This window comes from Chaetodon trifascialis, chromosome 19, assembly GCF_039877785.1.
Source record: "Chaetodon trifascialis isolate fChaTrf1 chromosome 19, fChaTrf1.hap1, whole genome shotgun sequence".
Taxonomy (NCBI): domain Eukaryota; kingdom Metazoa; phylum Chordata; class Actinopteri; order Chaetodontiformes; family Chaetodontidae; genus Chaetodon; species Chaetodon trifascialis.
In genome coordinates this window covers 7,836,223-7,859,135 of record NC_092074.1, presented here as the reverse complement: position 1 = coordinate 7,859,135, position 22,913 = coordinate 7,836,223, and the positions used below count along the sequence as shown (strand labels likewise).

Genomic DNA, 22,913 nt, shown 5'->3' with positions numbered 1-22,913 from the left:
TGTCTCATTTCATTGTCTCTCTCTCTCTCTTTTTTCTTTCTTTCTTTCCCTCCAACACGCACTGACACGCAAACTCTCCCTCTTCTCTCTGTGTGGTTTTCCCACTCACTCTCTCACACACGCACACACAGAGCGAGCGAGCGAGAGAGAGAGAGAGAGAGAGAGAGAGAGGGAGAGAGAACACTTAGAGGAAATCAAGCCTTCAGTGTTCGGCCATCTGAGAAATTGACAAGTCTCCAAACCTCTCACGGCAGCAGGGAGGAAGGTTCCCAGAGAAGCGAACTGATTTTTAGGATTTAAAAAAAGAATAGTCCTTTGCTGGAGGCAGTGCCTTTCCCTCTGGGGTTTACAGTACTATCTGTCATTGCACGCTTTATGAAACGGCATGAATTTGCATTTTCTAATAGTATTTTCACAGATAAAGAGGCTCTTTGGTACCCTGACTTGTTTGTTTTGCAGCGTGTTTTTGAAGCGCTGCGATGTTTAATGTAATGTTAGTTGGGCTGATTGTCGCAGTCACTTGATGTGCTTCTCCGAATGATTCACCGTAACCTGCTGCTGACTCAATTCCTCTCCTTTTGCTCTCATTTTCCGCCTACTTCTCTTGCCATTTTGCTCATTTTTATTTTCTCATTTTTTGGTCACCTTCAGGCACCCCCCCCCCTCCTTTTCTCTCCCTCTCTCCTGTTTCCACTCTTCTCATCTCCACCCTGTTCATCTCCCCAACAAGTCAGATGAGAAGCTGGCTGTGTTTGACTTTGCTGCCCCCTGATGGTGCTGTGGATCACTGGTTGGGTGGACTTGCAGGTGTGCATCCTGCGTATTTGTTTCTGCCTGAAAGTTTTCCTTGCAGTGACGAGGGTCAAGGATACCCTTCGAGGTAGAGCTTGTCTCAGTTAAACATGCACCATTACCGTTTAACCACAAGCACTCATTGTGTAGGACTGCATCAGGCTGCCTCCAGGGTCCAGTAAAGGTAGCTACTGTATATTGAATTTGCATACTCAGGTGGTTCAAACACCGAACAGGAGGCTCAGCTCAGTGTACCAGATGTGGAGGAATTTTACAGCAGTACAAGACTGTTGCGTTCGGTGAACATATTGCTGGAGTTGCTGGAAATGAGGCAGATCAAAGTTCTCCTGGAACAGGGACTCTGAAAAGCTGGCAAAGGAAACCCACAGCTCTTCCCCCAGACTGTCTGCTGATATACATATATTTCAAATCTTGCACGTTGCCAGGATGCGCTTGGTTTTACAGCCGGTGGTAATGTCCTGCCCTCACACATCGACTCACTCCTCCACAGTCTGCTTGCCTGATAATCTCCTCAATCTTGAGCATTTGTAGGTTTTCCCAGCCAAACACAGAGAAGCACACTAACATGCAGCCGAGAGGTTAATAGGCGAAACATGAAGTGCAACATCCTCCGTCCGCGTTATTATTTAGCTTCAAGTAACTAAAATGTTTGCACTTAAAATGTACATTTTTTATTTATTATTATCATATTTATCCGTCTCTGCTTGATGCAACAATGACTTGCTGTCAGAAAAATTCAGCAAAGGCGAAATTAAACTTCCTCTTTCAGCTAATTCTCTTTCCTGTGTGTACACACCCAGCAGAGAATCACTCATACTGTAGAAGATACAGAAAACATTTGCTTATTTCCACCCTGCTGCACCCAGTGAGGGAGTGGAATCAGAAGAGCTTTTACTCTGAATGCTGAACAGTTTTCCTGTTAAAACTATCTGTATCTTAGCAGGGAACTTCTATTCTGCACATTTGTTCTAAGGTCACAGTCCCCAAATTACCCTTTGACAGAAGTGACTCTCTGTTCAGTCCAAGTGTCCCCAAAAGCGCCACTTGAGGACAAAAGGTACTCTTAAACTAGACATAACTCAACTCTAACGCTGACCCTGTTTTATTTTTCCACCTCTGCCTCTGAGTGAGTCTGTGCACGCCATTGATTATTAAGGTTAATGTTCAGGTAATAAGCCTTTCCAAATTGTTGTATATGTGTGTATATGAGTATACGAGTTTCGCTCCCATAAATCATCACAAACTGTCCTCAACCATAACTTCAGCGTCCTTCAGGTGAAATACAGCCACTTGGCTTTGATTAATCCATCTTAGAGACTTTTGAGGAATGTCTATGACTTTCACCAGCGATGGGGTTAAGCCAACAAGACCACGGCGACAATTCAGTTGTTTCTGGCCGAGAATGCAACAAGAATCAATACCAGTACAACGCGCTATGATGTCCATTACAGAATCAGACTTGGAATTCAATATAAAGAGGCTTGTTTCAGATACTGATTATATCTGACGTACGTTGATAAAGCTTTACGGATTTACCTCATCCTTGTGTAAAGCCTATTCAATATGTCTGATGCACAAAACCGCTTACTGTTTCATATTGACGCTGCGTCACCCTTTATGATTTCTGATGTCCTTATAAATTCATCTGAGCCTGCTTTGCTTGAGCACGGCAGAATATTTGATAATCCGCGTGAGTTCGCTGACCTGAGTTTTACTGTCTGAAGGGGATGTCATTCTTCATATGCTTAGTACCAGTCCCAAAATCTGGGTTGAGTGCGCTGTGTTTTACATTTTGGGGTCACTGTGTGTCCATTGCAGGAAGAAAAAAGACAGGAAGAAAGGGTGATGATAAAGAAACGTGTACTGCCTGTGCACCGCATCAAACAGCAGACAAACTTAGCAGCTAGCAAGTGACGAAAGTCAAGCATTTGATTAGAGCCAGATGTTTTTCTCAAGAGCTCATGGACACCAAAACAGACATAAGAGGACATAGAGTTTTAGATTTAGCCCAGTAAGGCGGCTGCTCATCGTGCTTTGTCTCTGCTGGATGTGTAAATATGCATCAGTTTGCTAACACGTTAGCCACAGCAGCCGTACAGACGCTGTGTTTTTAGCTCGTTGTGATAAAAATCCTTTTGTTGCAGCTCAAAGTGGGATTTTCTTACCAAAAGAACAGAATGAAAACATAATTGCCATGGGAAATGTAAATTGTAACACTGACGTTATTAACGTCAGCATTAAGTTAAGTAATCAGTGACTCAGCACTGCGATCAACAGCCCTGTAAAACCCACAGTGATATATTAAGGTCATTTTGTGCTTTGGGGGCCACACAAATATTGTCTATGACGCTGTCAGGCATACTTAAACAGTGCATTTAAACAGTCCAGAGTGGAACTAAAGTCCCTCTGCTTCAGATGAGTTGTACCACGAACTGCACCAAGAGACTAAGAGCTGCACAATTGCAACTTCATCAGAGTTAAACCATTGTAACGAGCGAACGAAGCTGCGTGCATGTGCGGCTGCTAATGTTTACTGTCTAATGTAAACACTGTTAAATCAGATTTTATTCCCCCTGTATGCAAACGCATTGCTTTGTGTCTCGTTTAAGTGGTTTTCTTTCACAGGGGGTTAGGATTATTCCACTGGAGTGTGCCTTTAAAAGTACAGTGGAGTCTGTTGGGATATTTTTGGTCGTTCTGATGTTCCTGTGTTGTAGAAGCACTTAATTTGTGTGTGTGTGTGTGTGTGCGTGTGTGTGTGTGTGTGTGTGTGTGTGTGTGTGTGTGTGCGTGCGCTCGCCTGTGTGTCTCCAGAGTGAATCACATGGTGAGGATTACTGTGGATAACGTCCACAGCCAAGAGCCTCTTCTGTCGAGTGCAGGCATTTCCTACTGCCTCAGTGTGTGTACACATAGCACACAAACACTGTGCATACAGACACACACACACACACTGTATATACACACAAACTAAAAGGAGACTAAGACACACTTAGTGCCTGTAAGATTCTTTATCGATGTCCTTATCCTCGCTGTCAGGATGAGGATATGATTTTTTTGAACTTTAAAGATTGTTGACAGCAGACATTGTGTGTTTGTATGTGTGTGCATGTGTGTGTGTGTGTGAAGTGTTGACAGGCATTCACATGAAACAGCACAATGACAGTCAAGGCCCTTGTTGGTTTGTTTATCAAAACAAAGACTTGTCACTCTGTTAGGGGGAAAAAAGATTAGATAATCCTACACAGTTACAGCCAAGGCAAGTAAATAATGGGAACGCTGCGAGAGAAAGAAAACAGATTTCAGAGTTAGAAAGTGTGTGTGTTTGTGTGTGTGTGCATGCAGAAGAGATTTGACTTGCATACTCCCCCCACTCTATACCCTGAATATTTGTGAAGCCTCTCACTTAATAGCTTTCCTCCTCCTCCATCTTCTGCTTCAATTGGACTGCTAATTATGTAAAGTACGGGGCCGTTAGAAAACACACGCACACACACACACACACACACACACACACACACACACACACACACACAGACTGACAAGTAGCAGCTTAATTACCATCTGAAATGACATCCTCATTGCTGCTCATATCTCTCTTGAAGAAATACCAACTCAGAGAGCAGCACACATTGTAGGTGCATGGATATTTTTTTTTTTTGCAGGCATACAAGTCGAAGCACGCCCTCGCTCACGGCAGCGGCATGGAGTGCAATCACCTGCGGTATCTTTGTGAGGCTTTACGTTGGAATGAATGACTATAATCACAGCGGCAGGCTTCACTTCTGCAATGCCTGATGTTTAATTCTCTGCAAATGTAAAGCCATGTTTTTTCAGCTGTCTGCTTCCACTGCTTTAGAGCTCTTACGCTGCCTTGATTACGCTTTACATCAGTGGTGGGGAACCTTTTCCTTATCAACAGCCATTTCAATTTTTATGATGTCCTTCGGGGGCCGTACTAAATTATTGAACACGTATATCACATTAACCTCTAATGCGATGGCTGGAGCTGCCTCTCTTTTGGCGAGGTGTCTGGTGTCAGATGGTAGAGATGGTGATGCTACGAGCAGCTGGCTTTCCAGGTTTGGGTCAGTCAGTCTTGAGTGGAACCCAGGTTTAGCAAGAGAACTGCTCGCAGTAGTAGGTTGTCCCAGAGATGCAAACTTCAGTGCGTGTCTCCTCAGAAAGGGAAACTCCTCAGGACGTACGTACAGTTTGTAGAACTGGAGCAGAGGGAGGTTGTTGTACTTCCTGCTGCCTGCAGCTCAATTATTTTGTGTTGTAGGTTGTCAGGTACATCAGCTGCTTCCACATAAACAGCTTGGCAAATGTGTTCAGTTCCTTCTGTTTACTCTTCATATCCTGAAACCTCTCCAAAAGTCTGAAGGAGTTTTCGCCCTCAGCGGCGTATTCAGATGTGTTTCCTCTTTCCAGTTGTGCTTCCTGCAGCTTTAATTTCTCTTCAAATAATTTGACATTTGAAAGCCGGGAGCTTAGAAACCGGCTGGAGCTTGAGCTTGAGCTCTGAGAGGTTCTTGTTAATGTCCACCACGAAGACCAAATTGCACCGACACTTGCTATGCCCGACTTCCACGACAGGTTTTCCTTCCATCTCCATGAATTCTTCGAGACAGACCTACACTTTGAAACAATTCTGCTTTGTCTGGCTGGCAGCTCTGCAGGGGCATCAAGGCACTCCTTCAGAGATTCTCCTTCTGATTGAGGCTTCCGCTTTTGACCAAGACATGTACATCTCGGTGCTGAGATGTGGGTATGCCAAACAGAACAAGCACACTTGTTTTTAGCCTGAAAGAGAGAACATAGGCAAACAGATTATTGCCTTAGTTAACTATCGTGAACATCCACCAACGTCCTGGTTCAACTTTGAACTAAAAGACGCTAAAAAGCTGATGGGAAGTCTAGAGGCAGGATTATTTTCCATGGGTTCATAGTTCCAAGTGATGTTTTTCACATTACACAAAGTTTCTTAACTTTAAAATATCGAATAGAATAGCTGTAAAGCATCCCACACTTATTTAAACACCAGCTTCAAGTAGAATAAGTTCAGTAAGGCCAAGGCAAGTTGTATATTATACTCTGCAGTAGTGTGTCACTTTGAATTTCCCTTGTAAGAATGTGCACTCTTGTAAAAAGATGGTGCCATATTTGGTGGCTGAAGACAAGCAGGATATTGTGTCAGAATCTTTGAATCCTCACTTTATTTATGCGTTTTGTCTTTGTTTCTTAATGTAGTTTGGAGACATTAAGTGTTGCATTTTAAGAGACTTCCCGTTTGTTTCTTCTTAAATCTTCCCTCAGTGGTTCTACAGTAAATGAAGCACGTCCTCATAACTCAGCCTTTTCTCTGTGTTGGTTTTCTGCCACAAAAAGCAGATAGATACGTGCAGTGGGAATAAAATACACTAAACAGCAGTCAACAAAGACTTCCCTCTCCTCCATCAGACAGTGAAAATCCATTTGACTACAACACAGCCAATCCCAGCTGAGATTGATCGATGACATTCTGACATGATGGAGACCACTTTGCCCCAAAAAGGATGTTGTACACCGAAATAGACCTCTAAAATTGGCTGCTATTATGTTGTTGCTTGCTTAGAAAGCCGCAGCGTAGTGTTGACTGTGGAGCAGTCAAGCATATTGGCAAACTGGTTAGGAAGTTTTTATGCAGCCTCTTGAAACAGGTGGAGAGCATTTTTCATCTCTGACTATCTTAAAGTGCCCAGAGGTAGAAATCAATCCCACAGCAGACTGGCACACTGTGTTTGCATGAGCTTGGTTTGTTCAAAATGTGTTTATGTGGACAATTCAAGAGAGATACTGATGGAGCCCAGTAGTAGTAGTAGTAGACTGAAGTATCTCAACAACTATGGGATGGATTATCATGATATTTTGTACAGATATAAATGGTCTCCAGAGGTTGAATTCTACGTACTGTGGTGATCCAGACTTTTTTTTCTCTAGTGTTTGGACAGGTGATTGTTTCCATTTTGCCATGTACAGCCCAGATTCCAAAAAAGTTGGTATGCAGTATTAAATGTGAATAAAACCAAAATGCTATCATTTGCTAACAAACTGTGTTTACGGACAACATCTTGTTCCTTAGGCCATGTAGAATTATCCTTTATAAAATCACGCGTTCACAAAGTGGTGAACTCGCTCCATCCCTGCTTGTGAACGACTGAGCCTTTCCAGGATGCCCCTTTCATCCCCAATCATGATACGATCACCTGTTACTAATCAACCTGTTTACCTGTGGAATGATCCAAACAGCTTGTCACTGTGAGCATGTCAGAAGGCTAATGTTAGCATTTAGCTCAAGGCTTAAGTACAGCTTCACAGAGCTGCGAGTGTGGATGAGTCTTGTCTTGAGCCAGTAAATCATCTTTGTTCGAGGTTGTACTGTACGAAGGTATGTGACCACTGTGTTTCCACAACGTAAAACAAATGTTTCCCTTCCAATGCCAAATTGTCATAGCTACAAACATATGAGTCAATTCTCAGGAATAGTTTTACCTCGGGTGCTGTGCCAAGTCTGCTCAAGCTCCAAAGCGAACATCACAGTTTGTTTTGTAGGGTGCTTTTCATGTCCGTCCTTGTCTCTCTTTGTTTTCTGAGCTGCAGATTGACTCGCACCATGTTTTTTTTCTCCATGTGGAAGCCTGGGACCTGACCTGGCTCACAAATCAATACATGCCTCTGTCTGTTAGGGCATATGTCTGCAGACAGGCTGGTGTGCGTGCGTGTGTGGATGTGTGACAGCGCTTCTTCATGTGTGTGTACGCGAGAGCGAAGGAGATACAAAGACGGAGCGAGCCTGTGCAATTTAAAATTGAGTAGAACAATGGGGAGCCAAGGTTTCATTATCCTCCAGGCTACTGTACCCACACAGTCGACAGCTTGTTCATAGAATGGATTTTACAACAGCCCTAAAAGCAACATGGACAAATGTGGGATTTTTACAGCAGCACACTGCTTGGCTGAATGGCTCACACTGCTTATGTATGAGTTTTTGCAACATATCATATGAATCTTGAGATTCAGCTGAAGCAGGATCCAATATTGCCTATAATGCTTTACTGGTACTCTCAGTTAGCATTTTCCAAGTTAGCTTAAAAATGACTTTATTTTTGTGTAAAACAGCAGACCAAAAAACAAAACAAAACAGGGGCAGCGCTCGGGACGCGGCACGTGACATTGCATCGTTTACAGGTACAACCCCTCTCTCGTGTGATGCTCCAAAAACCTCTCACCTACAGCCTCAGCGTTTCCCTAGACGCAGCCAAATGGTGGTGCATTTCTGAGGCCACAGGGCTATTTTTTCTTTTAAAAAGCTGAGGTGTCAAAACAGGTATGTCATGGTTGGATACCCTTTTTAATCTGTCTCTCTCTCCCCCAAGAGGCTTCTAGCCTGCTGACAGTCTTCCTCTTTCTTCGCCGCACTCACTCTGGCTCTCTGCTCCTTTTCAAACTCAAAAAAAAGAAAAAAAAAAAGGGAGCAGAATCGTCCGGCCCAGCAGCCTTCGAACCGCCGCGACCCGTTTGTTCTTATTGTCCCTATTTAACCACACAGCGTTTTAGTATGACAGTGTGGTCTGCTTTTACATTTCCAAAAAAAGAAAAGATTTCACCATTAAAGACACCGAGCGACATCTATAGAGGGGAGTTGCCAGGGAGAGGAGGAAGTAGCATGATGATTTAATTTTCTGCACACTGAGCAGCGTGTGTGCGCCTCAGCCTGAGCTCCCAGACACTCGCCTGTCACTCCAAGGATGATGAGTACAGCTGCAGCCGGGCGTGTGGGACATGTATGACTGTGTTTCCCATTGATAAAATATAAGGGACATGCATGCCTGCGTGCGTCTTCCAACTTTAAACTGGGTTCGCTTTTCTCTACCCAGCATATTTATCTTATTGGAAGCTTCTGTAGCATAAACAGCGCTGTCAGAAGGAGATGAAGCATGTGCAATATGTTGCCACACTTTGTCCTTTAATGATGGTGTCTGTGCACACACACAGAGCAGACGCAGCCTCTTCCTTCCACACATTAAAGCTTTCTGTATGTTAAATAAAATACTCCCGTCTCTTCTTTTCCTCGCAGAGGCATCGATCCTGTCGTACGACGGCAGCATGTACATGAAAGTCGTGATCCCCAACGTCATGCACACAGAGGCCGAGGACGTCTCCCTCCGCTTCATGTCCCAGCGGGCGTTCGGCCTGCTCATGGCCGCCACGTCCCGCGAGTCGGCGGATACGCTGAGGCTGGAGCTGGACAGCGGGAGAGTCAAGCTGACGGTCAACTTAGGTATTGTATAAACCGCCCCTGTTGGCTTCCCTCCCCTCGAGTTCAAGAGGAGGCCTTACTGTTTTTGTGCTTTTTCTTTTGTACAATTTCTTTCTGGTCCAGACTTGATATCAGACCTAACACATACTAAACCAGTTTTTGCAGTTTGTCTTTGTAGTTGCATGTCTTGTTTTCGACTTGCCTGAACTGTAAGTTTTTTCTGCCTTGATGCTTAGATGTCTTTGTAGATATTTCTATCCATCAATCTAACACTTAACAAAGTAATCCATGCTCTGCAGCACATCTTTTGAACATGTCATAGATCATTCTAGTCATGCTCATTATTGTGTACAAATAGACTCTTCCAAAGGCACATTTTGCTTTTTGAATGACTTTAATAGATTGCACTGTCCTCAGACATGCATCAATTCAGATAGCAACATTTTTCGATTATATTCAGCCATCTATTCAGATCTGCAGGTAAGCGTTTGCACATTTCAGTGCTGCACTGATAGTATGCATTCTTATCATGTGGGTCTCTTCCTGTGGTCTTTTCTTTTCTTTTTTCTTTTTTCTCATGATAGCAGGTTCATGTTTCTCTCTGTCCATTAGTAACCCTTGGTCTAGCTGGCATCTCCCATGCCTTGTTCAAAGATGGCACTCACCCCTTCAAAGGCCCCCGAGCCTGCGGCCCGTCTGGCAAACAGCCCGATGCCACAGCACCCAGTGTGCCTGCAGATGGTGGCAGGAGTGCTGCATTTAAGTAGAGTGCAGGCCTTTACACCAGTGAGCCTAGAATAGATGCTCTCAACATAAAGCACATGTGCACATAGAAAATATGTGAATCAAAGCCATTTAGCACAGAATGCAATTACCACAGCTGCTAAAAACATGGAACATCTATAGTCCGTATTTCATGTTTTTAATGTGCAACGTGGTCTTTCTCCAAGCATTCGAAAGAGCCTTTACCTTTAAGTGAATTTCAAATTCTAACAAATGCATAGAGCTATTTCCAGTGAACACATAGGACCCTCAGAGGGGGAATCTGTAGGCCTCTGTACGGTGCTGGTGCTGCGTGGCTCGAGGCTGTTTGTTCCCACTTTTCTGTTGCGGTTGACGGCACATGACCAGCCTGGTCACATGGATTTCAACCTGCACCTGCCAAACACAGGTTTAATGCTCTCCCTGAGATGGAGATTTTTAGTGAGAGGCATGCAAAGCCTCAGTTTTAAGGACAAATTTTGTATATAATTGATTGATTTTACAAAGTGTAGCAGGCTACTGGTAAAATATTTTGGCTGTAGTTGCTGGGTTGCAAAATCGATGTGGCCACAGAGGTGCAAGCGACCATTTTGAAAATTAACAACTCAATATGTAGCCGAACTCAACGAGGCTCAAATTGCACCAGAGAAGTTTAATCAGTGCTTTAGTATTGACCACTATTAGTACAATATTATTGGCTGCATCATTAAAAGTAATTAAAGAACTGGATTGGGATTAAATTGGATTTCCAGTGTATTGACCATCATTAGCTAACCAGGCTAAAATGGCCGCCGGTGTCATGTGACCGTCCCCGGAAGGTGGCTTTTCTTGCTCTTGGATGTCTGCAGCTGTAACCTTGAAGGATGCGATTTCATCTGTCACTTATTCTCCCCTCCCCATCTAGACTGTGTCAGGATAAACTGTAACACCAGTAAGTCAACATTCTTCTTCTGCAGCCTTCTTCCTTCAATCAATGTTTGATTATAGCCTGTGTGCCAGATGTAAGGGCAGAGATGTGTGAATGTGGGGGACTGATAAGAGGATTTTTCTGATAAGAGGGGAAATAAGGAATAGCCAGAGATCAAAGTTATGCAAATCTGACTTAATGTACTCTATATATTTTAAATGGCCCCTCTTTCAAATTAAGTCAGGCAACTAGTTTTTAATCTCCCCCTGTATGCCTATAGCTACTTACTGAACATTTGCACTTTCAGAGTCTACGGGCTACATTGTTTTCCCCATTACACTGTAATATATCGCTGCGTGTCTCACTTGCTTTGTTTCCTTGCCTTCCTTATTTTAACACGTACCGCAGTATATAGGCCCATAATGTGATATATAGATCGTGTTAGCAGACATGCTCTTACTCGTGAAAGGAGCTCTTATTTTTCATTATTTTCAAAGGCGCTCGCAGCCTTGTAGAGAGAGAAAGAGATTAAGAAAGAGAGAAACACAGAACAAAGACTTGAAAGGGGGTTCAGGTGTGTTTGTCAGGGCGTGTGTGTGTGTGTCTGTGTTCTCTAGAAACAGATTATAGACTCCTGTTCATTATTGATTAGCTTGATTATTGTCATTAAATAATGATCCGCTGCACATGGGTTGATTTGCTTTTGCAAAATCAATAATTTCCTTTAAATTGTTACCTTTCAAATCACTAATTTAAATTCTTTTTTCAGTAAATTTTAAATTTTAATCAGCTCGAGTTTGCTTTTGAATTAATCATTCATACGTAATATAATATTGAAAATGCTGAATTCTTGCACAGGTGAAAGTAAACATTGAGAAGTCAATCACTTCTTCTTGCACATGCAGTGCACATTTCACTACACTGCTGAGTCAGCGGTGGATAACAGGAGTTTAGTCACCAAATTAAAATCCTAAATCTGCTCTAAAAATCAGTTGTACTAGCTCAAGAATGCTGCTCATTTGGTTTCATATTATTCAGCACATTCAGGAACGAACAAGCAGCTCTGGCCTGCAGATAAACTCAGTGGGGCTGCAGTGCCCTCTAGTGGTTGGTTGTAAGAATATTTTAGTCTCGACAGGCCTACTCTAAGGAAAGCCACAATAAAACTGCAGTACACTTTGTGAAAACAGGGTATTTAAGGTGTAATTTGGAGGGATCATTAGAAGGAACATAAGCAAGGGAGACAGAGACAGTTATAGTACCAGCTTTTGGGCCTTTTTATATGAGTAACAGCAAATCTTTTCTTATACAAACACTGTTTTCCTCCACTGTTTTGGCAAATTAAGACCATTTTTCTGTTTGCAAAGTAAGACTGCTCTCACCAAATTCTTTTTTTAATCTGAGAAATTCATTGTGAACAGCAGCAAAAAAAGAGTCTTTTCCTGAAAAACAAAGATTTGGTTTGTGCTTGTGCTTCCCCCGTCCCTTCACTAACGAACCCTCCTCTTCAGGCAAAGGCCCTGAGGTTCTTTATGCCGGACAAAAGCTCAACGACAATGACTGGCACTCAGTGCGAGTGGTCCGCCGCGGTAAAAACTTCAAACTCACTGTGGATGACGACATGGCTGAAGGTATTAGTCCTGTGATCCGCCTCCTCGCTCTTTTCCGATACCCATGATATGCATGATCATTTAATTTTTCTCCTTTGTTTTCTTTCTTCGGTGTTGTTTGAAGACAGGTCGAACGTCTCTATTTAAAAGTATATTCTGTCTCACGGATGAGGGAAAAAAACTTTTTTACGTGTGTGGCGTTAGATGTTCTTCATGTCATACCTCTTAAATGAAACAGCAGTGTAGTATTGAGTTTTTCTAGTATAAACAATTTGAACATTGGACATTGACGACACTGATTGCCTTTTGTAAAGGTCATTAATAATATAGTAAGACTGTCCTTATGTCTCTATTTACTGCTCTGTGGACATTTCTTTGCTTGACTGTTAGCGTTGCTTGGGTTAAGAGGGCTGTTGGTGCGTTAAGGTCTAGGTTGCAGTGTCCCTCCTCCTCTTCCGCCCCTTCATCCCTTGGCTTCCTCTCCTTTCTTCCCTCCTCCCCCTCAGGTCAGATGGCGGGCGACCACACCCGCCTGGAGTTCAACAACGTGGAGACGGGCATCTTGACCGAGAGGCGCTACGTCTCGTCTGCTCCCTCCTCCTTCATCGGACATCTGCAGGTCAGTGCAGCGCGTTCAGATGCATCCTGTTCAGCAGATGTCAGTCACTGATAAACCCGTGTCCTCAGGAGGAGGGTTTTTAGTCATTGTTATTTATCATCTGAGTGCATCATGTTACCACGGCTCTACAGTCTGTTAACGGCACCGTCTCTGCTCACTGCCCCCCCAGAGCCTGAAGTTCAACGGCATGCAGTACATTGACATGTGCAAGAACGGGGACATCGACTTCTGCGAGCTGAACGCCCGCTTTGGCATGCGCTTCATCATCGCCGACCCCGTGACCTTCAAGACCAAAGCCAGCTACCTGGGCCTGGCCACTCTGCAGGCCTATACCACAATGCACCTCTTCTTTCAGTTCAAAACCACCTCACCCGACGGTTTCATCATCTTCAACAGCGGAGACGGGAACGACTTTATTGCCGTGGAGCTGGTCAAAGGGTGAGTGGGACGCGCTGCTGGCTTCAGTCCAGAGACGATTATCACATTTAACATAGCAGCGCTGAATTGGGCTTCTTAAGGCGTTATGAATTTAACAGTGCTGACAAAGCTATCGATCCCAAACCTCTGTTGCACCTTTCGTAGGCTTGTAAAAGCATAAACATCATTGTGTTGCAGCGAAGATTGTTTTCTTTATCAGTTTAACTCCCATTAGTGTCAGAGCAGCGTGAGCTGATTGTGGGAGTTTTTTCCATAAAGGTTAATCAGTCTGGGAAGATAAAAAGAGACGTACTGCAACCGCACACGCACACACACACACACACACACACACACACAAATACAGCAACAGAGCCTGATGTGTTTACAGGCTGTGCTTCCTCTCTGCAGGTTTATCCACTATGTGTTTGATCTGGGGAACGGGCCAAGTCTGCTGAAGGGGAACAGCGACAACCCACTGAACGACAACCAGTGGCATAACGTGGTCATCACGCGAGATGCTTCCAACACACACACGCTGAAGGTAGACACGAAGTCGGTCACCCAGAATGTCAACGGAGCCAAGAACCTCGACCTCAAAGGTACCGCGTTCTCGCCCTCTGAGACATTAAAGCTATTATCATCACGATAATGGTCAACGAATGTCATCTCCACATCCGCAGCAGTAGACCCACACATGAGTAGGGCCAGAGTCAGAGCGGAGACATAAATCTGATACCTCTGACCTGACAAAGTCAAAAAAAGACTTTGTGCTGAGCTAAGCTAACTGCCTGCTGACATTAGCTTCATATTGACTGCACAGACATGACAGTGGTATTGATCTTGTCTATTTCCCAGCAAGATGGTGAATAAGCATGTTTCCCTAAATGTTGAACTATTCCTTTAAAAACATCTTGTAAAATTACCATAAAATACTGTTTAAGCCCACCTCTCTTCCTCCCCATCTGTCTCTCCCCTCAGGTGACCTTTTTATCGGAGGTTTGGGACCAAACATGTACCAGAACCTCCCAAAGCTGGTGGTTTCTCGGGAGGGCTTCCAGGGATGCTTGGCCTCAGTTGACCTCAACGGCCGCCTGCCAGACCTCATCAACGACGCCCTTTTCCGCAGCGGGCAGATTGAGCGTGGCTGCGAAGGTACAGATGGCCTGTGGCGTACGAGAATCATGACCTGCCGTCTGAGATTTATTAGTCTAATTAGAAGGCTCTTCAGCAGCCCTTAAAGCCTCTCGCCGGCATTGTTAATCCTACTTATTTTCTTTTTCTTCGCCAGGCATTTGTCACATCATAGGAAAATAATTTGCCTTTCAGTTTCCCTAATAATGGCTTGTTAACTTTTTATGTTGCATTGATCTATTTTTAAATAGCTGGAGGTGCTAAAACTTGAATCACAAATTAAGAAACATCCTGTTTGCTCAGATGATGAAACTAAAGCCAAAATGTTTTGTAAAACTGCAGACTACTTTACAAGATAAGACATTTGGAGAAATTGCTAAATGAACTCAAACGCTCAGCCGCCGTCTTTTTTCCTTCTCCAGCCCCTAAATCTTTCCATCTTAAGGCAAATTAGCTTTTCAGTATTACAGAATACGAATGAGCTGCTGATGATGTGGTGTATGTACAGCTATCCATTGCAGTTATTCCAGTCAGATTTCACTTGAGGCTGTTTCTATAATACATATTCTAGATTACTGTCATGCCAAAACTGTTCGGACCTACTTAATAAATCATGACTTCTTCTAATGTAAAATACTACTGTGTTCAAATGCATACAGTATGTTGTGTGTGGTGCAAGCCTCTAGAGGGCAGCAGAAGATTAAAATACAGTCAAAGTACTGCACAGTAGCTTTTAATGAGCAGAACATTTGGCCAAAACATAATTAAAACTCTTGTCTTCAGCAGAAAAAAAAATTCCACTGTGTAGGATCTTTATTCAGGAGCTCAACCCTGACGAACAAATCAACAACGTTCCCTGATTTTGCACAAACTTGTACAAGTTCTGCGAACACTAACAATGCTGCCCCCTCACTAACCTTTACTCTTGTTTTCCGCTCTGCTCTGTTCTGTTTGTTATTTTCTTTCTGCGCTAACAAAGTTGGTTTCACCAAAGCCGACCTGCAAGGTAGAGGGTTAAACTCAGCCTCTCGGAGGCCTGCACGCCTGAAAGTCTGCTGTGTGCAATGCATCGTGGGTGTCACCATGGCAATAATGTCCCCTCGGTGCAGCAGAGGTGACTTGCTCTCTGAAAAGAAAAGAAAAAGATATGTAGAAAGATAGAAAGACAGAGACTAGCAAACAAAACAGCTGATGAAGCAATCAAAAATGATGATTATCATGTGGTAACTGCATTTAGCCATAAATACCTGAGATTCAACACATTTAACTGTATATAACAATTAATTAATTAACAAAAAATGCATGTTTTCTTCCCTGCTCACCATCAGGAGAGTTGCAAAGACCTTGAGCACACAGTCTAATTATAGAGAGGAAACAGATCAGGTCAGTTAAGTGATGCTCATACAGTATTGTTATATATGGCGTATGTCATGGAGGTGGTTTAAAGGTCGAAACAGACCATTCGTGGTAGTCCTGTGTTCTTGTGTGAAAAAGCCAGTTGTAGCACATAACAGGCTGGCGTAGACAGCCGTACGAGGCTGTCGCTGCACACCTTAACAGCGTATCAGACCTCTTTTGCTGTCCCTATCATGCTTTAGCTGCTTTACCCAGGTGAGGGTGTTTTTCAGAGAGCGAGCGGCCTCCTGCTGCAACACTCAAACACAGCAAAATCCTCCATCGCTCACACTGACAGACGTGCAGCGATATGTGCATGCGAACATGACATGAGGACACAAAATTGAAATTCATGTTTGCGCGCAGGATGCCTGGTTGACTACCATTGCCGTACATTACACAGTAAATGCACTTTCAGCTGGCAAACTTGCTCTGTTTTCCACTTCAGATGTCCTTCTTCTCTTCACTTTGTCTTGCACCAGACAATTGCGCTTAAACTCTGTTTACTTGCATTTGTCTGCCATTTATTTGGACTGTTTATTTAATTTCACCTTATTTACTTTTGTTTGTTTCCTGGTTATCAGAAGGGTTTGTGTCAAGGTTTCCCCCCGTTGCCTGTCTAGACTCAGACGGGGAATTGTTTATCTCGTTATCTATGCTGTGCACTTGTCCTTATCTGCATTCCCTCTCAGTAAAAGTATTCAAAGGTAAAAGCTATGTGTGGTGTAGAGGAATAGCAAACACACATCCAGTCTGACTTTGAATACCCTCCTCAGCTCCCGTCTGACTGAAGTGCATACACGAGGATATGCACTACATGTTCTCAAGTGCTCTTTATGTTTCTTTTCTCCTCGGCTCTTCGTGAATTCTGTCTGTCGAGTGTGTCTAGTGTACACCGCGTATTCTCCCAGTGAAAGAGATGTTGGGAAAATTGCCAGGACCACTTACATTTTTAACTGGGTGTTTTTAATGGAGTTTTTATCGTTTGTCAAAAGGTTGTTTATTTCCGTCTCGTCTTGCTTGTTCACAGAGGGAATGCAGCGTTCTAAGTTTTACTCTGATAAAACTTCTCTTCAAGTCACTTGTTGGAATGAGTAGAAAATCTGCATGCATGTCCACCGGCACACACTGTCCAAAAGAAGGAAATTAAGGGGAGTTGACAGTGCCATCGCATCAGCCCAGCTGGGGTCCAATTCATCTGCTGTATTTCAGTATGCTTTAAATGCAGATTAGAACTTAACAAGCATCCTGTACTACAGCTTTCACAGCAATTAGAAAAAGTAAATGCTGACGCTCCCCCTGCTTGAGAAGCGCGCCGTTGATCCTGTGAAAACCTGGCGCCTCTGCTTCGGCTTGCCACTGCGATTGCCGCTTTTACCCAGCATGAAACAGGATTCCCCAGACTGTTTTTAAGTGTGTTGTACTCCAGGTCAGGCTTCCTGTGGTGGCACTGTTTGCTCCTTGTTCTTTCTTCTAGGCCCACATGCTGTATCTCTCTCTAGAGTGCATTTCTTCTGCATGAGTCCTGCATTGTTAAGGCTCAGCGGTAGCTCTTATTGTTGCTTGACTGTGCTTTCCTGTGGTATCTCTCTCTCTTTCTCCCCCTTGCCTTCTCCCAGGCCCAAGTACAACCTGCCAGGAGGACTCCTGCGCCAACATGGGTGTGTGTATCCAGCAGTGGGAGAACTTCACTTGTGACTGCTCTATGACATCTTACACGGGGACTCACTGCAACGACCGTAAGTACTGGGCTTAAGACTTACCTGCACTTGCCTTTCATGTGCATTTAATAAGCACTCAGCTGATTTCCACATGTCGGAGTCAATGTATTAGTCATGGGGAGTGCTAAACAGCATGTGTCCTATGGCTCAGGAGGGAGAAAATTGCTGAAGGGGCATGTCTTGAGTGATATCGGCCTTAACTTGAGGACTGCATTTTTTTAACTGTAAGGCTGTGTTGCAAACTGTAGGCACAGGGATTGAAGGACCCAGCCAGGGAGGATCTTACAAGAGTTGCATTGTGCGAATTTTTTCAGCTTAAGCCTTATTAAGATGTAAAAGTCAGGGCATATCAGCTGATGCAGCACAAATATGGTCTATTTAACTGTATGGAAGTGCAATATTAGATTGCAGGAGGCACCTTAAACTCATGTGCATTCAGTAAGGCGTTATATTGCATTACATAACCAAATCCTGTGTATAGAAGTCCATAAAAACACACTATAACGTGCAGCTTTTTCACACTACAAGCATACACACTTTCACACACCTAAATTGGATGCACCTATGGAGCCATGCCATCCTCTCTGCAGCAGAGTACTGCATCCCTGTGCTTATTAAGCTTTTGTCACATTTGCAGCGTGAAAGTAGGGCTGAAAGCTTCATGTGATCTTTAAATGAAACAACTGAGAGAATGCCAGCATTTGTTGAGGGTGTTTTTCTGCTGCAATGCAGGCAATTTGTCGTACCAGGTTTGCTTGATGTCCCGAGCTTTCACGTTTTGGGCTCCGGGGTGAACGGCCGTGACCGATGATGTGTAAAATATCCACTTTTGCCTCAATCGCCTTTTCATAAACGCCCCTCAAATAGCAATCATGGAAGTTGAAGTGTGAGTTTATGTGTGTGCGTGTAGAGGGATCTCGTATCCCCATGACGACAGGGGACTTCCCTTCAGTAATCACGGTTGGCGGTCTTTCATTTAGCAGTTAATAGTGAGGGCATACTGCTGCTGGCCCAGACTAATGAGGTGATGGAGGCTGTTAGGAGAGCTGCTCTCTGTGAGTGCTGGCATCCCCTAATCATCCAGACTTTTCTGATGTTGGACCCGGCCGCTGTGTATAACTTCTTATCTCTTCTATTCCTCTCTTTCTCTTCTCACCCTCCTCTTTTTTTTTCCCTTTGCAAAAGATCACATGAAACACTCATTTCCAAGCAGGGCGAATAGTCAGCTCCTTCTCACTTGGTGACGGGAGCTGTGTGTTTATGTGTTAATTAGTGATGAGAAGCCCTCATTAATTCACCCCGAGGTGCAGCCTGGGATGACTTGGAGGGAGCTTTCATTGATTTCCTATCGCCACAGCCATATTTCTTCTTGAAACACAAGAGCTTGGATAATAACTTATTTTACATCTCAGGACATTGCAGGTTCAAGTCTTAGTTCTCCTCTTGCTGGTTTTGGAGATAGATGTTCAGTACTATTGACCAGACTGTCCATGCGTATAATAGCATTCTTAACTGAGCGGTATTGCCCTAAATGGGAATTTTGTAGTTGATTTTCTTCTTTCTTTTGGTTCTTTCAAGCAATTTATTTTGATTTCCTGTGTTAGAAGTAAGAAAATGAACAATAAAGAAAAGGATAAAGAGGCAAAGTCAAGCCAACATGCAGTTTGGTTTGGGAGTTTCTATTTCAGAAAGCGCACACACCAGTGACACTGTCTGTCCAAGATAAGGGGTCTAGTTTACTTCTCTAGGATTGACCCAGTCTTCTAATGTTGACTCCAGCAGCAGACTGTGTCCCTGTGAGCTTTCACATGCTCAGCAGCAGTGCAGTCACAAACCACCAGGTGGCAGTAAATCCACAAGCTGGACCGCACACTGGACCTCCACACTGGGAGAAAATGAGATGCAATCCCCCGAGCATGAAATCAGCTTTCCTGTTATTTTCCTCTACTGCTTTGCCTCTTGTACTCCCCCTCACCCCCCCACCCCCCCACCCCCCACAAACCCACAGCCCATCCAATTTCTATAGTTATGGATCATAGAGACAATATTGTGCGATCTCCTACACAATGCAAAATCAAATGCAGTAAAACGCAATCATATTGCCAAATGTTATTGTTTGATTGGAGTAGCTTGATAGGAATAAAAGCGATGAACACAGTCTTTGCCTTGTGCTCGCGTGTGTGTTCTGCTCGACTGTGCGACTGCCTTTTATTCAGTGAGCACAGCGCTGAGAGAGAGTTTTTAATTAACAATGTGGGAGTGGAGCTTCTCCCTCTGTTTCTCTTGGTCTCTCCCTCTCTGATAGCTGGCAGCAAATATCAGTAATTGTCTGCTTCTCTGACTCCATCTCTACCCATTGTCCAAATGAAGAAACTCGGAACAAAGTAAAGTGAACATTTCTGCCAGTAAAGCCTCTCGCTATTTCAGCTGTGCTGATTGTTAGCGTCGAGCCTCCGTGCCCTGTCTGCGCTTCTCCATTGTAGCGAGCAGGGCTCAAGGTGGCAGAGAAGACGGGGAAAAAAACACCTCAGCAGGCACGAACTATCTATGCTCCTTCCATTTATTGCTGTGTATCCCTTTGCAGGGCTCTTTGCACCATACAGGCCATTTTCAGATCCTCTTGGACAATCTGGAGGTACATGCCGTGCCTAGCACTGCTTAAAAAAGAGGGGGTGGGGGGTAGAGGGATGGACTCTTTTTATAGCATTTTCATCCTGCTTGGTTCTGGCTCACTGCTTTTGTCATGCTCATCTCCATCTCCCTGTCGTCTCACATCCATCCCCCTTTTTCTCTTTTCTCTCTCCCCTTTCTCCTCCTCCTCCTCTCCTCTCTGTTTTCTAAGCGGAACTCTCCCTGTCAGGTTGTATGAATACTGCAGGGTTTCATTTAAATCCAAGGACATGGGAGCTGTGGGCCAAGCAAGAGGAGCAGCGGACACTCCTCTTCCACATCCAGAGCAATTACTCAACTTACGTAATAGAATTATCTCCGCAAAGGTCGCTGCATTGTTCCACAGTCAGAAACACGGTAAACAAACAGAAAGCAAGAATGGGAGAAGGGAGAGGGAAACTGAAGAAGGCAACAGAAAACTGTTTGTCAGTTTGATGCTTACATCAGTAATTGCTTGGATAGATTTAGTGATGAATTTCTTTGTCAGTGCATTGATCCCAAGCAACCCTCTGCTCAACCCAATGTCCTTAATTTACTTTTCAAGGCATGCTCAGAGGGCTGTAACCATATCTGGCTAACTGCTTACATAAATGACAAACACAGCAGCCTTTGCTTCCTTCACTATTTAAAAGAAAATAATAATGGCATTTGCCTCACAGTCATTTCTCTTCCGCGAGGGGAGAGGAGCGAGGGGAGGGAAGAGAAGGGAAAAAAGAGGTGGGGGTTGAGGAACAAGCTGTGATTTCTTTGGTCCACAATGTTCTACTGAGTAGACCAGCAATAATAACAACATTTTCCCTCTATTGGATGATGTGTCTACTCCAGAGAATTAAATCCTGGATGCGAAAAAGCAGCAGTCACACAATGGAGCCGATGACTTTAACATGACATCGCTGATGAGTAGAGGTTTTACAATAAGCAATCAAATGATAAAGGACACACGCACAAATACGTGCACACGCCGCCGGTAGCTACAGACCTCCTCATGAATACTGAAGGAGCTTTCATTGGAGCATTGAATAATTGAACCTGCTGTCCCTGTAAATGGGATTAAGTAGCTGGAGCTGGCTGGGATTGGCCAACAGGTGCTGAGCAGGGGTTAGTTGGCTGTAAAGCACACGCCGGGAAGCATTGAGCTTGGCGTGGTTTCAGCTGGGCACAGATGTGGTGGTGGCAATGTTAGATCATAATACATGGACAACTTTTTCAGCCAGTGGAGGCAATCAATATCAAGATTAATCTGGAGAGGAGGGAAGTAAACGGGGAGAAATAAACAGGAAATGCTTTCCTTCTTGGTTTGCTCTCTTTAAAACCTCATAGAAAGTTTTCGTCTGGTACGTGAAAGTACATTTTGGCTAAAGAGGGCTTAGAAGTGGAGCATAGAAATATGAGAGCATTTGCCTATAAATACCACAGGTAGATCAGAAATGGGCCAAAAGTGTTCCAGAGAGAATGATTTGTCCTCAGGGCTCAACCTATCCCAAAAGCACACTTTGAAATGATCTCACTCTCTTTGTTGTAGCGATTGAGGCGATAATATTAGCTAGAAATGCCCGTATGACTGAGGCATCACATGATCAGCTGGCTTAAACAGCCACTCAGAGATCTGACAGCTGCCTGCAGTACTGTCACAAAGGAATGTCTTGATGATGGAGGCTGGGTGCTTTGAGGAAACTGCACCTGTTGTTGTGTCGCTGTGGCTTGAGGAAAAGCGGAATTGCCCAACATCAACCCGGTGGAACTGTCCGAAACACATACAAACACAAGAGCGCACAAACGTAAAGTAGTCCCTCCAAGGTTTATAATCTCTCTTCCTCTCTCCATCACTTTATCACTCCTCTTCCTTGTCTTATGATATTTGTATTAGAAGCACAGCTGCATGTCCAGCCCTTGGGGGGGTCTAACAAGCTGCCCAGCTATTGGCTGATCAGGCTAATGATGCTTGCCCAGCACTGCATCATGTCACTGTGATAAGACTGGATGTCGCTTGTGTCAATCGATGTGTCACCGCCGTGCACAGAGCCGTGGTATAATTGGATGTATGCGGTGCTGTGGAGCCTAAATGCCCCAGGGCCAGAAGAAAGAGAATGTAAAATGGGTGAAAAGATGGAGAGAGAAGAGTTGGAGATGTTACTCGTATGAGTGTCAATAAAGGGGTGTGTTGAAGAAATGAGCAGTTTTCCATATTTTCGCATCATTTATTTTTATTTTCAGATGTTAACATATTGCTGTATTTCTGAGTCATTAGTCTTATTGCAAGCCTGTTTCTTGGTAGTGGAGTTAAAGCTGCGCTGTTCAATATCTGTATAGAAACTAGGAAACAAATGGCCAAATGTAATGTGAAAGGTGTCATTTGTACTGAGTATTATCACCTGACTCTGCAGTTTCCCTCAGCAATACTTAGCTTTTCCGCTGCTTCAGCTCATTGTTTTGGTTTTCTGGCCCGCAACCCTGCCCTCATTACAGCTGCCCTGTGGAATTTACTTGTAAACCAGCAAAAGTTAGCAGTCGCCAATGCTCATTGTGTCTATCCTTGAGGTGAAGCAAACATCTTGCAGTGCATTTC

General features: G+C 43.9%; 1 protein-coding gene across 9 annotated transcripts in view; it reads left to right on the top strand.

Annotated features, from left to right (window-relative positions):
* nrxn3b (neurexin 3b) overlaps window positions 1-22,913 on the top strand; it is a 200,449-nt gene that overhangs the window by 29,185 nt on the left and 148,351 nt on the right. For 4 of the 9 annotated variants that reach the window (XM_070987081.1, XM_070987082.1, XM_070987085.1 and 1 more), the window contains 9 exons: window positions 8,933-9,136; window positions 10,782-10,808; window positions 12,296-12,415; window positions 12,901-13,013; window positions 13,183-13,451; window positions 13,839-14,029; window positions 14,409-14,582; window positions 15,541-15,567; window positions 17,576-17,695. In XM_070987081.1, the coding sequence (XP_070843182.1) occupies window positions 8,933-9,136; window positions 10,782-10,808; window positions 12,296-12,415; window positions 12,901-13,013; window positions 13,183-13,451; window positions 13,839-14,029; window positions 14,409-14,582; window positions 15,541-15,567; window positions 17,576-17,695 (1,245 nt within the window). The remainder of the gene's footprint in view (window positions 1-8,932; window positions 9,137-10,781; window positions 10,809-12,295; window positions 12,416-12,900; window positions 13,014-13,182; window positions 13,452-13,838; window positions 14,030-14,408; window positions 14,583-15,540; window positions 15,568-17,575; window positions 17,696-22,913) is intronic. The other 5 variants (XM_070987084.1, XM_070987078.1, XM_070987080.1 and 2 more) reach the window with 3 other exon arrangements.